This window comes from Misgurnus anguillicaudatus, chromosome 19 (genome assembly GCF_027580225.2).
Source record: "Misgurnus anguillicaudatus chromosome 19, ASM2758022v2, whole genome shotgun sequence".
In the NCBI taxonomy this organism is placed as follows: Eukaryota; Metazoa; Chordata; class Actinopteri; order Cypriniformes; family Cobitidae; genus Misgurnus; species Misgurnus anguillicaudatus.
This window is the reverse complement of record NC_073355.2, coordinates 20,729,406-20,744,075: the sequence shown is the minus strand read 5'-3', so window position 1 is coordinate 20,744,075 and position 14,670 is coordinate 20,729,406. Positions and strand designations below refer to the sequence as shown.

At 35.8% G+C, this 14,670-nt stretch overlaps 1 protein-coding gene across 1 annotated transcript; it reads right to left on the bottom strand.

Moving 5' to 3' along the window:
• Positions 1-503: 503 nt before the first annotated feature.
• Positions 504-14,109, bottom strand: LOC129423753 (C-type lectin domain family 4 member F-like). The gene is made up of 7 exons (XM_055180203.2): positions 13,681-14,109; positions 11,906-11,986; positions 11,742-11,789; positions 1,981-2,034; positions 1,776-1,912; positions 1,551-1,666; positions 504-1,158 (listed from the first exon to the last, which is right to left on the bottom strand). Exons 1-7 carry the CDS (start codon positions 13,739-13,741, stop codon positions 1,020-1,022), a joined length of 636 nt encoding a protein of 211 aa, XP_055036178.1. The 5' UTR covers positions 13,742-14,109; the 3' UTR covers positions 504-1,019.
• Between the last annotated feature and the right edge of the window lie 561 nt (positions 14,110-14,670).

Sequence of the window (14,670 nt, the reverse complement as noted above, 5' to 3'; positions counted from 1 at the left end):
TAAACACCAATAGTTTTCTGATCAATTCTGATAGTATTAAAAAATGATCTTATGGATTTTGATTTGAAATTTAAAGGGATAGTTGCACAAAAATAAAAATTATGTCATCATTTTCTCATCCTCGTGTTGTTTTAAATCTGTATGAATTTATTTTTTCTGATGAACACAAAAGAAGATATTTTGATAAATGATGGTAAGCATAAAGCTGATTGTAACCATTGACTTCCATAGTAGAAAAACTAAATATTATGGAAGTATTGTGATAAATGATCACCGTATTTGTTTTTCCTACTATGGAAGTCAATGGTGTGCATACCATCATTTATCAAATATATTTTTGTGTTAATCAGAAAAAAATAAATTCATACAGGTTTAGAACAACATGAGGATGAGAAAATGATGACAGATTTTTCATTTTTGGGTGAAGTTGCTTTGTTAGTTGAAAATGTCCCCAAATGTATCTCCTGCAAAACACCAGAAAATATTTGCATTTAGAGTTTATTTATAGTTTATTTTACTGTGGAGGACTGGCCACCTGTCAATGATGTTTTATGTCTTGGCTCAAGATGGCTGAGATAGACTCCACACACTGATAAGCGGTAGGATTAGTGAATATGGATGAGTGGATATATAGTATTTTTGTTATTTAGCATCTGAGAGTGACTATGAAATAGGATACAACAGAATAATAAGAATAAACATTTATTTTGCCAACAAAGGGGAACATTTATTTGTGGCGACATACAAGCATGAAATCACAACAGCTTTGAAGATTAAGAATAACTAAAAGCATGTAAAGAAGTCTAAATAAGTAATATAGGTATAAGTCATGACCGTTATACAATGTTAAAAAATGCATAATATTATAAGTTAAATAAAATTAAGTAACTTATGTACATATAGCAACTCTTCACTATAGTCAAAATTTAAAATAGTAAATTGATATGACTTTTTTAAAAACATTTTTTACAATGTATTTAAACTAAGTCTAGACATAGTTAAAATGCACATCACTGAGGTTAAGAACAGGGTATCTCACATATTCTTTTCTCTCTCCTTAAGCAAGAAACGTCACCCCATTTTGTTTTCTTTTTTAGGATAACACAGTCTTCACCTATTGGATTTTGTCCTTTCCAATCATCTGGAGGATACTCCCATCTAAGAGAGAACAATTTAAAGAATGTATGTGAACAATGGATTGTTAAATTTAGTACAAAATGCAAAGAAATTTGTGAGTTTATCCATAAAGTAATGTCATGCACATCAGATATAAAAGGTCCCATTTTTCCTGTGTTTTTGAAGCTATGATTATGTTTACAGTGCGCAGTCAAACATGTGTTCATGTTTTCTGTATAAAAAAACGCAGTATTTTTCACACAATTAAATTTTTTACACAATTTAAATATTTTGCTTGGCATTAAACTTTGAGCTTTTTAACTTTGCAGGTATTATTTATGATCTAACAGCAACATTACACACTAACTAAAGTTTAAAAAATGGGATCAGGAAAAACGGGACCTTTAGTGTCAGGCTTTTAAAATGATACTTACGAGTGGTTGTTGCAAGGGGTGTTGTCTACCCAAAGCCACACCCCCTCAGTCTGGCTGTCAGTCAAGCCAATCCAATAGAAGTCATTTAAATCACCCACATGTTTAGCGAGAAATACCTAAAATACAGAAAACAAATGCTTTTGTCTTTGTTTAATGAAGCCCATTACTTCTTAGTATTCTTCTTTTCTGAATTGAAGGAACAAATATCTGCCGTTTCTTCTCTACCTCCTCCTCTTTATCGTTGATGATGACCAGGTCTCCACCCAGGGCCTGACAACGTTCCCTGCTGCTGTTCCAGTCCATTGTGTCAGTGGAGAAAACATAAAATCTGCCTTTTGACTTAACCCACTTCTCTTTCAAATCTATGCAGAAAATAGATGCATATTAATTTTTTTTTTTATCTGATGGACATAAATAATATAATGTCTACCTGAACAATAGTTTGGTTGTTTTCTAATATTCTTGGAGATGACTGGTTGAAAATCTACATGTGGAAAAACAGCGAGATTTTCAGATATGTTAGCTTAGCGTAGCGTAGCAGAGGTTCTACCAGGAAACTCGAATGTTACGTCATTCATTTCACAAGGCGCAATCAATCACCCTGAGAGTATATAAGGCTTGTACTCATCTGTCTTTGCGTTCGCAGATACTGATGCCAGCATTTACACGCTCGATGTTCAGTGCATATGTACACTAAAGCGTTGTTACCTGTAAACACGCCGATTCAAATGATGAGTGATTTTATCGGGCATTCGAACTGTTTTCCTGGGATTTTCTCATCTCGTTTCGTTTCACCTGCACCATCGCGAGGAGCTCTCACAGAAGGTTAAAGACTTAAAAAGGGAAGTCTTCAAGCTTCCTTAAAAGTGCGTAACCCTGCAGTACACAGGGAAGGATACCACAGGCCGTTTCTTTTATGAACAGTGCAAGAACATTTGGATGATCTGTAAAGTGTAACCATAATATTAATTGACTGTCGCACACTCTGAACGCCCGCAGCAGATGTCTCTAATCATTATTGATTGGCGAAGCGCTGCACCTGCACGCTGGGAGTCGCCGTGCCGGCTTTGGAGGGAATGCTGAAGTTTGTTTTCTCCCTCATCACAGGATCTTTGTCTTTCATCTACAATACCAAATGCTCCGCTTATTATTGGTTTTAAACCGTACGCGAATGTTTTGTGAAGCAAAGACATGGAATCGACTTGGATGAAGAGACTATTGCTCGCGAAATTTCACACATTCCGCGTGTATGCAATGCATGACATGCTGCAAACAGACAAATGACGCGGTCTAATGTTCGCGTGTTTCATTGGAATAAGGAATGCGCAAAGTATACAAGCTTCATCTGAACTGTCCCTTTCAGTGTTTTCCTAAAACATCAATAATATAAGGTACTATTTATTCATGTAACAGGTCTTGCAACGTCCTATTCCTGCTACGGTACTACAATGCAAGTTGCTTAATGCCTAACAGTATTCATGCAAACTGTTCATATCAAATGCAAATATTCACGGTAGATCTTCACTCACCTGACCCTAATTACAGACTTTAAGGATACGGGGATACGCTATTTTACGAACTTTAAATCTTATGGTAGGATACACCATTAATATATCATTGGAGAATAAATCCTGGTCATACAGCGTAAAGTTTTCAAGCACACATTTTGTTGCTGAGCAAATCGTAAGTGTGTGTGTGGTCGAATGGCAACAGTAATGCATATTGTCAATTTTGAGCACGAGGTTTGGCATAAATGTTTCCATCTAAAGCTTTGTGCTTTAATATCTTCAGTTATGCACATGTATAAAGTACGAGAATGCATCAACTTTTAACTGTACTTTTCAAATGAGACTTTATTCCAGATCTCAGTCAACTTCTTATCCGAGCTCGGTTGCGTTGAACATCCCATCTATGTATTTGGATTATCTTCTCCTAAGGTAAGCTCTCTTATTCATTATGCTGGATTGGCTGATAGTGCACAGTACATGCTTTTACAACCGAAAGATAGCAATGACTCCCAACAAACATTTGGACGTGTGATGACCGTTGAAAAGACGTCCGTTCGTCACGTCCCGTCCGCGTTGAAAAATATATCCAAAATGAAAGTTGAGCCGACGTCTTTGACGTCATCTGGCCGTGAATTACACGTCTTTTCTGCACGTCCCTGGACGTCTAAATGCGCCGTATTTTGGATGTTTAAATGTGTTCCTGCATAGTTTAAATATATGTTTTAAGCCCTCATATAGCAAACATGTGGACGTTTTATGACCGTTGAAAAGACGACCCTTCGTCACGTCCCATCGCGGTTGAAAAATACCCTAAATTAAAGTTGAGCGGACGTCTTTGACGTCATTTGGCCGTGAATTACACGTCTTTTCTGCCCGTCCCTGGACGTCTAAATGTGCCGTCTTCTGGATGTTTAAATGTGTTGCTGCATAGTTTAAATGTATGCATATAAAATGAATATACACCCATTGTGTAACATCGTGAAAGGCAATCAATTGTATTGAGGTTTAACACATATTCACAAAGGTTCAAAATCAGTTCAAAATTGGTCCAGTCAGACCTGAACGTCCATAAACCGTTTTAACCACGTGTACTTCACAAACACATTAAAGAATACATTATTTGTGGCCATAACAAAAAAAGAAGCATGTTCTGATTTAGCACTTTTTATTTTTTTTAACCATTTAACTATAATAACAACTTCAAAACACTTTCTATAAAGGGATAGTTCACCCAAAAATTAATATTTAGTCATTTATTCCCTCTCATGTTTCAAACCTGTATACCCTTCTATGTTCTGCTGAACACAAAGATATGTGAAAGAATGTTTTTAACAAAGCAGATCCCACAACCCATTACTACAATTGTAAAAAAAAATTGACAGTTAATTGGTTGTGAAGTTACAAACATTCTTCAATCTTTGTGTTCAGCAGAAAATACAAAGGCATACAGGTTTAAAACATGTGGATAAGAAAATTATAACAATTTTCCTTTTTTGGTGAACTCTCTCTTTAACACATCACAGCTGTTTGGCTTTTTTGGATCCACCACCCCCAGCTCTTCCTGGAGCGTGCTTGAGGTGGTCTGCCATAGCTGCATCTATTTCCGAGTCTGTGGCATTTGGGCTCCACCTCTTCACAGCATCTGAAGGAAGAGAAGAATATGTTTCTTTTTAAAATAAATACAATTAAAATTTTGAGGTAAATGACATGCACTTACTTTCAAAATATTTATGGTCTACAGCTAAAATGATATATTAATATTATATATATTATTGTACAAAATATGCTCTGCTTTAAATAAGTGTTAGATCAGTTGTGGGGGATACAGCATTTGTCCCCTCCCTCTACAAAACCACTGTGGTGCCCTTGAGAAAGACCCTTAACTAGGTGTGTCAAAAAATGAACAGGATATTTCTGATAAAGACAGGTGAGCTGTGATGTCCCCTGAATAGATCAAGCATAACAATAAAATTACAATCAATATACAAGAACAAGTTTTTTTAGATCAACATTCCCCAAATTACCTTGAATAACATAATACAAAGGTGTGCCTTTAAAAGACTTCTTTTCCAGATGTCCACCACCCCTCATATTGAACTTTGCCATAAGACAATTTGACATCATTCTGTGAAAGAAATGTAAGATTACTTCACCTTAGACAAATAACCTAAAAGGTCAATAAATCACAATTAACAGTAATGAGCAATTGCATACAATGTTTAAACATACACTATGTGTTAACACTTCACAACTTCACTTGTTTCATCTACCATGTAACAAGTGCTATGAACTATATCCTCATCCCTAACTTTGGGTGACAAGTAACGGCTTACACTGAAATTATGTTTTGATTTCTTGTTTTCAGTATGGCTGACTGTTTAAGTCATTACGAACATTAAAACTTCTCAACAAGTGATGTGTGACGGATTAAATCCTGAATTGAAGTAATATAAATAGCTGGGTTAATTATGGTGGTAATCAATATATATTCCTTAAATATTATGCAGGATTACACAAATCAAGAGAAATACATACCTGTTCATAACGTTGTTCACGCAGTCTCTGACAGAATATCCACCAACTCAGACAGTTGCTGGACCTAAATGTGAAAACAATTGAAATAATGTTATAGAAAGATAGATGGAAATATATATACATATTCTTTATGTCACAACTTACGCAGATCACCTTGTTATCAACATATTTGATGTATTCATAATGCAAAATACACAGTCATATAGCATTTTTTACATGTTGCATTTGAAGCTGAGGCCATAGGTGAAGAATCAGGTAGTCTCCATCCGGTAATTTTTTCGTTGTGTTACCTCACCTATACAAATAGAGTTAATTATATGGTAGTGTAAAATATTAACAGTAAATCACTTCACAGTGTAATACTGCATTAGTTATGAAATCAGCTGGCTGTACTTTTAGGTCTTTGTGGTTGAGCAATGACAGATATTATGAGCTCTGCATTTGTAACTATTAACTCAGATTCAGAGAAATGTAAATATGTTTATACTCTTAGCTTTGTTGTCACTAATGTAAAATCTTGCATGACACCTTGCATGTAATTTCATTAAGTACAATAAACATACACATGCACAATGTAGTTTAAAAAATACATAGTAGTGTAAAATATTAAAATAAATCACTTTTTATATCAAAGTTTTTGGATATTATGTTGACATTCAGGCAAAACCCTGACTCATGGAATAAATTTTTACCTAAAAATGAGAATGACATTATAAAGGCAAAAGTGTATGCACTTAGGAGCCAAGCAATGTGTTTGTATAGTGTGGGAATGCACCAAAAAAAAGCATCAGTAGCACGTACGTCTCATAGTGTCACAGCTTATTCTAGGGTATAGATCAATCACACCATTGTGATACCGATGTTTACTGTCATGAAGTGTGCCTGTGTAAACAAAATACACCAAAACAATTTATATACATTTTTGAGTTTCATATCAAAATATATAAAAGTCATTTTTGAAAGAATCATGTTTTTTCGTAGTATTAAGCAAAAGCAGTCAAAAACTTACAACTTAATGTAGGGTAGACAAAGTCAGGGGTCGGGCACGCCTCATCTAAGTGTGGTGGACACAAAACTTGATCTTTAGCACAAACAAGGACATATGAAACATTAGAACATTAACAAATGTGTAGACTGTTTAAGTCATATCTACAAAAATTCATATCTACAGTTTTCCATAACTTTTTTTATTGTTTGTAGAATGCACATCTTTATTTGGTTTGTGTTGACCTTCAACTGTAAATAAAACGAAATTGTAATTAATGATATTAACTCCACAATAACAACTCCAATTTGTTAATGTATTTTCAAACTGAGGCATTTACCTGACTTGGGTGGTTATATTTTGGAGGGTCTGTGTAGGACACAGTGCCTTTAACAGCTTGTTTATTTTTATTTGGATGAGGTTTTGCTTTTCCTTTGTACAAAACAAAAGCAAAGGAAGTTAATCAAACAAACACTTCTGCTAAACTTTTAATGCAAAACAGTATTTAATATTTTGCATGTGCAATGTTTAGGCAATCAAATCATTGTAATTCCATTAATGCCAAATAACTTTTATTTTTCAGATAATTTACTTTCTGAAAGAGACTTTCAAGAGGCTACATTAATAAGTTACTTTGACTGTATCCTTAAACATACTTTATACCATGTATAAGTTCAAAGTACGTTAGCTTTTAGCCTTCTAGCTAATTATTGCAATACTCAGTGTGGACAATTCTGGCAACGTTTATTTCGGAGCCTTCGTGTCAAACAAGTAAAACTTAAGCACGTTAATCAAATAATACACAATGTACTTACCCAACGCTCCTCGTGTTTGAATGTGAACTTCCGGAAGAACGCGTGACGTCACCACTATCTCGCGAGATAATCTGTCCTATCGCGGGATTTTGTAATATCCCCAGATTATCACAATATTTCTTAAATTAATAGCAGTTTTTGAAATTACATCCAACTCAGACCTAAATGGTGACCGGATATGTATCTGTTTTACATTTATATGCATACATTCAATAATACACAGGTTGGAATAATGACTAAAATGCAGTGTGGCTTTGCAATCACACTGGGCACTTTGTGATTATAATTTATTTAAACAAGATAAAGTTAATATATTTACTTTGTATACAAATCGTGTATTTCATAAAGATAATTCTGTTTTTTTCCTACTAGTCTAGTCTAGACGTGTAAAAGACGTTAGTGGACGTCTATTCACAACCTCTTAAAAAATACTTTTTGCACTTAAATTAATTATTGCAGTATTAACCAAGGTGTAGGCACAGCATTTGCATATTTCACAATGACTTTATAGAAGGTTTATGATTTTTTATAGAGGGTCATGATGGACTATAAATGCACGTGTAAAAGACGTCACCTAGTGACGTCCTCTTACAACCGATTCACAACAGGGTATAAATATTGAAGCACACGTAGTAAAAGTCAAAGTAACAATTATACATGCAACCCCATATAACTATAGACATGTACAAATGTATCTGAATGCATTTTTATGAAATGTTCTGTGTTACATATTTTCACCGATTTGAGCCGTCATACCGCGACTATTTTTGGCCAGGGACACGACGTTGCGGTCGGACCAATGTTTGCTGGGCTATGTCTTACAGCGCAATATGGAGACGGAGCGATGTTGTGTGGTGTCTTTAATACAATTACGTGCTTTTGTGTTATTCCTGAGGGCTTGCCGTTGTTTTGATCGGTGTGCATTATGTGGATGTGTCAACAAAGTTGAGCCTGTAAACCCTCATGTCGAGTTTGTTCGTATGCAGTAGACCTCACTTAAAGTTGAAAAACGTGCGCTTGCCTCTTCAAGAATACAACAGGATGCATCAGTTTAAACCATTAAGCGCATTGTGCTTTACTGGCGACGCAGGCATACAGAATATGCGTATGGGTAGGCTACAGCGGATGTCTGGATACTGTTTGAAGATGTAATGTGACTGCTAGCTTTAAATCACATCACGTAATTCCTATTTAAAGTGCTGTTGAACGTTGGCAACATATGTGTCGCCCGAAATGGTGCCACCAGCTATACAGAATACAAACACAATTTCTTCTTGTTTTAGCATGGAACCCAATGGAAATAATGTCTAAATATTTCTTCGAGTGGTGTTATGTTCGAATATAGTGGTGTTCGATTATCTTATGTGTTTCAACTATTTAATTCTAATCGTCATATGCTGTTTTAATGAATTCCAACATGACTGGAGAAATGGAATGCATCTGAAATAACTTGTTTCTAATTTAATTCAATGTTTTGTTTAAAGCCTGGAATATACCACAGGATTTTTTCACTCTGACAAGATTATAGCAGCAAACGCATTGTGCGGTGATCATGCTGAATTTCTGATACTGTCAGAAAACTATTGTAGGCTATCTTGGATAAAAGACCAGGAAAACGTCCATCTTTGAACTTCTCCCACCGTACGACACTGTACCACCGACGAAAAGCCACGATCATAGAAATCTGATGATTGTTTCACGATGGAAATCTTTCGTCTGGGGAAGGCGAAATCATGCCGTTATAATTCTAAATGATAACTTCATAAGGAACTTTGTCTGGAATTAGAAAAGTACAATCTACTTGCTCTGCATCCTCAAGAAAATAGCGAAACATGCATCAACTTTCCATATAACCACATTACACCGGCTGCTAGGATTTAAAACATTATAACAGCGCGGCTGCTACACGAGGCAAGCTATTTTAATATATATATACATGTTTTTACACAGACTACGGACATGCAGTTCTATAAGTGCTTTATTTTCAATGCCTGCATTACCAACAGGGCTCTTTATCGAGGAACTCTAATTGCATACGGCTGCAAGGATTTGAACATGCATAATTGCTACATGTACTGTCCAAGACTTTAGCTTTCGTTAGCACTGGACCGTGCACACTTGCCGCGTGCACGCAGGTTGTCACGTTTCACGTCCGCAGTCGTGTATGGTGCGGCTTCGATCATTTCTGGATTGCCAGTGTGGTGGAGGATCTTTCAACAAATAATTCAGAACTTCTTAAGTGCACATCATGTAAGACTATTTGCACAAAACTGTTACGTTTAATCATGCTATTATGGTTAGTCAAAATTTAAGCTGTAAACTTTAATCTAGAAGGCTATTACGTTCGGAGTACATCCATCTATCAACTGCACAACCCTACTGGTACCGCGCTTCAGTTTTTGGGGGGTCTTAATTTACATCGTAAACGGAGAATTGTATATAATCACCTGTGTCATGGCGAAGCAAGCAAGAAAAGGCAATGGGTTATTTCTTAAACCCAAAAGTGCACAAAGCAGAACCAGAATGAAGATCAGAATACAGGACTAAAAGTGATGACGGCAAACTACACTCGACAAAGGACAACTGAAACACAAGGACTATATATTCATGTGGGTAAACAAGATATCAAGACACACCTGGGGAAACAATCTAGAACAAGGACCAACGAACTACAAAAACTACAGACATGGATGAATTACAGAACTTCAAATAAAGAGTACAAGACTGGGGAAACCCAAGACACGACAGTGACACCGTGCAATCTTTAGCATCAGTCAGATTTGTTTGTAACCATAGAATCTTCTCCCTACTTTTATAATGACAATATAAAAGCATGCATACATCAATTGTGTCTCTTCATCAGGAGCCGAGCTCCTTATTTCATTGTGTGCAGGAAACCACAATGACGGTCAATTCAATATCGGCAAGCAGTAATCAAGGTATGTTTAAGCAAACTACTGGTGGTGGTGGTGTATTTGACCATGCTAAATCATGGCCTTTGCCGTTTATATCATTTCTCACTCTGGCATAACGTTGCCTTCTGCGGCCTACGCGGCCTCTCTGCTATCAAGCCTAACGTGGCAGCCTTCTACGGATATCCTCTACTGCTGATATTACGTTTGACATTTATGGACATGTTTATGGTATGTACCTTTCATCAATACTGGTGGTGGTGAATCTTATTGCAAGCTAACCTGTTGGCTTTTCCTCCTGGGCATATCGTTGCCTTCTACGGCCTATGCGGCCTATCTAACCCTGGCATATCTTTGCCCTTCATGGCCTACACAGCCTCTCTCAACACGGCATATCGTTGCCTTCTATGGCCATGCGGCCTTTCTCACTCGGCATATCGTTGCCTTCTATGGCCTACGCGGCCTTTTCTCACTAGGCATATCGTTGCTTTCTATGGCCTACGCGGCCTATCTCTATCTGGCATATCGTTGCCTCCTATGGCCTACGCGGCCTATTTCTCTGGCATATCGTTGCCTTCCAAAGGCCTACGCGGCCTTTTCTCACTAGGCATATCGTTGCTTTCTATGGCCTACGCGGCCTATCTCTGTCTGGCATATCGTTGCCTTCTAAAGCCTACGCGGCTTTTTCCCACTAGGCATATTGTTGCCTTCTACGGCCTACGCGGCCTACTTCTCCAGCCTATCTCAATCTGGCATATCGTTGCCTTCTATGGCCTACGCGGCTTTTTCCCACTAGGCATATCGTTGCCTTCTATGGCCTACGCGGCCTATTTCTCTGGCATATCGTTGCCTTCCAAAGGCCCAAGCGGCTTTTTCTCACTAGGCATATCGTTGCTTTCTATGGCCTACGCGGCCTATCTCTGTCTGGCATATCGTTGCCTTCTAAAGCCTATGCGGCCTTTTCCCACTAGGCATATTGTTGCCTTCTACGGCCTACACGGCCTATCTTTCAGCCTATCTCTCCAGCCTATCTCTCTCTGGCATATTGCTGCCTTCTATGGCCTAAGCAGCAATCCCATGGCCTCTTACGGCATACGTCAATGTCAGTAGATAACAATTTCTCTTATCTGTTTCAGGAGCCTCAAAGAAACACTGGTGGGTACCGATCATCGTGATCAATTTTTGGGGATTAGATTCTGGCCTGTCTTCATCTTCAGACAGGAACCGCAAGAATCCGTGACCCCCGGATTTGAACTATGGTCGGGGCCTACGCCAAAGAAATATACTGTGTTACATTCCAACCTTGGTTGCTAACTACTGTTAAATAAACGCATATCAATTCTTAACCTATCTTCGAGTCTTTCTGGTAGAAATATGTTTCTTTAACTGCTTTGTTGGAGAAATATATGTTTCATTTGGAGTAAATGTTGATATACCTGAATTCGAGCATAGTTCACAATGTCGATTCACATATTTGTTGTAATCTAAGAAGAATCCGCATGAAGAATCACCATAAGATTAAAAATAAAATTAGAAAATTACCCAAAAATTTCATGTAACATGTAAAGTACGAGTGTTTGGAAAGCGTGAAGATACTCACACATGTATGTCAGTCCCCCATTTGATAACAAAGACAAAAACAGAAAAACAGAGAGTAGCCACAGCATTGCTCTGGAATGTCCTGCAAATGAAAATACGCTTGATAACTTAAACACTGAACACTGTTAACCCTGATATTGTCTTTACTTAAACAATCAAATAAACATCACTTAATATTTTCTATTTTGAAGCCAAAGCTTAAAAAAGTTTAGTTGATTTACCTTTTAAGCTTACAAAATCCATTAGTAGAATGAACTTAAAATGATTAGTTCATGTTGTGAGGAATACCCATAATCCTTTGCGCCTGAATACTTTGATTATTTTCTGCTTTTCACAGAATAAAAACTGATAAGAACTTTCACTAATATTTGTTAATAAAATGTCATATAGGTTCAAGCTCTTATATTATTGATGTTGTTTTGTTGTAAATTATAATTTTGTAAAGTCACCGTTCAGGTGATCAGTGTTTCCGTACATGAACCCTGTTCAGAACACTTTATTGTATTTCTCTCCACAGTACTGACAATGCATGTCAAAAACACAGTTTTGTGTGTGTTTCTGTGGAGAATCACATTTATTCAATGACTGACTTAAAATCAGTCATCAATTCTGTGTTATAATACCATTTATAACATCAAAAGTAATATAAAGTGATAAAAACTAAAGTTATATGCAAGGGGTTTCCTCACAAATTTCTAGTAATGTCAACCAATCTGGGTTAAGAGTGCAGGAATATTGGAAGAAGTCTATTCAACTTAATATTGTTGTTAGAACAGTTTATATGTTTAAGTAATCATTACTTAAAGTTTTTAAGTAATCACTACTTAAAGTTTTTAGGGCAACAAGTTTGCTTCATTTTTTTAAGTATATTCAACCTGTCCGGGTTTACAGTGAAGGATTATTTTTGTGACCATGTTCTACATAAAGAAAATGGAGGTTGATTCGCTTATAGTCATTAACAAAGTTAGCATTGACAGTAAAAGAGAGGGTTAATTGGGTTAATACAAGTTGACAAAAATAAGAAAAGGGATATCATAAATATATGCATGAATACACAAAAAAGGACGAACCCAAACTATTGGGTTGTAATTTAACCTATGCTGGGTTGTTTCAACCCATGGTATTTTAACCAGTTATTAGGTCAAATACAAACATTTTTCTGGGTTAATTTAACCCAGCGGTTGTGTTCATCCCTTTTTAAAAATAACCCAGCATTTTTAAAGTGGTTTCAGTCAGGGCTTATATTAGCCAATAAGTAAGACTAAAATTAGCACATTTAAGTAACATTAATAAATGTACCTTAGAAAAACATTAGCTACTGGAGACAAAACAATGACACTGATATTTTAAGCCATGCATAATAGTGCAAGTTGTTTTCCGTTAAGACAGCGCATACGCATTTTAGTCTAGAAATATAGGCCTCGTCTTTGAAATCTGCCCAAAATATATAGTTAAAGTACACTGAAAAAAATGAATCATTGAATTTAATAAATTTTTTTAAGGTAAGTGGTTGCAATCAATTTATTTAAGCTATATTTAAACAAAAAGATTAGTAAAGTAAAATAAAATATAACACTTTTGTTTAAATGTAGCTTAAATAAATTGATTGCAACCACTTACCTTAAAAAATGTATTAAATTCAATGAATCATTTTTTTCAGTGTATGCTTAAGATACAACTGAAGTGCTCTAAATCCTCAAACATCATTATTGTATACCATTAATCCGTCTAACCAGTAGATTACTTGTTTATTAAGGTAAAAAATTAGACACTTACGGTCATCTTTAAATTTGGAGTCTGTCATTTTCTCAGGCATCTGATGTGGGAAGAGAGACATTCAGTGCTGAAGAAAACATTGTGATAAAAATACAGAAGACAGGCAGGTGTTGGGGGTGTTGGTTAGCCACAGCCATTTTGACGGAAACATTTAGCTTGCATGCAGTTTCCCGTCAGTTGGTTAATAGTGCATGCTTTTAAGTACATTTCATGTTCTGATAATCAACATCTACAGGATTTGACATTACAAAGTACACCAATCAAAGAGTTTATATAAAAATAGACAAATAGCCTAATTTAGTCAAAAAAATCAAAACGGTTTAATTTCAGATCAAAAGTTAAAGAATTGCCTTTGAAGAGAAATTAAATGCTTTTTTCCTCTATAACAAAAAAATAGAAATACGTACCTCATATCCACCTCAATCATGATGTGAAAGGGTCAATGACATGACGTTAATTATTTTGTGTCTGTATGGTTCAATTAAATGTAAAAGGGTTACAATTTAAAAATAAATTTGCAGATTACTTGCATTACTTGAGTACCAAGTCTAAAATATTTGGTTTTATTTCATTTGGAATTTGGGGGATAATTGCAAAAATGTCAATGTGGCGTAACCGGTCTGTGTCAATTGGTGTAACTAGTATTTTTTATGAAAAAATGTGGAATCAAATATAATCATCTAATTTAGTGTAATATGATTTTATACATACATTTTTACATCATTTGTCAAAGATTATTTAGAAAACAGCTGTTTTCAGCATATGTCTGGACAAATGGTACAAAAACACATTCAAATTTACACTTAGAAATAACTAAAATTATATTTAATTTTTTTTTTTTTTTGATGATGATGATTACACTTACATGCCATCAAGGTGGAAAAATATTTAATATTTCTCATTTTTTGACAGTTACATGACGGTTACATCATTTGAGATTTTCAGGTCCATTCAGTCTTAACTTTTATAAAAATGGTGCAAATGTAATTT

What these genes read in the sequence shown, in the direction of transcription:
- LOC129423753 (XM_055180203.2), bottom strand. Translation starts at nt 13,741, where the DNA reads ATGTCTCTCTTCCCACATCAGATGCCTGAGAAAATGACAGACTCCAAA. An exon ending in TGGGGGACTGACATACATGT is followed by an intron (nt 11,790 to 11,905) that starts GTGAGTATCTTC and finishes GATTCTTCTTAG; the next exon opens with ATTACAACAAATATGTGAAT. An exon ending in ACCCCTTGCAACAACCACTC is followed by an intron (nt 1,159 to 1,550) that starts GTAAGTATCATT and finishes GTTCTCTCTTAG; the next exon opens with ATGGGAGTATCCTCCAGATG.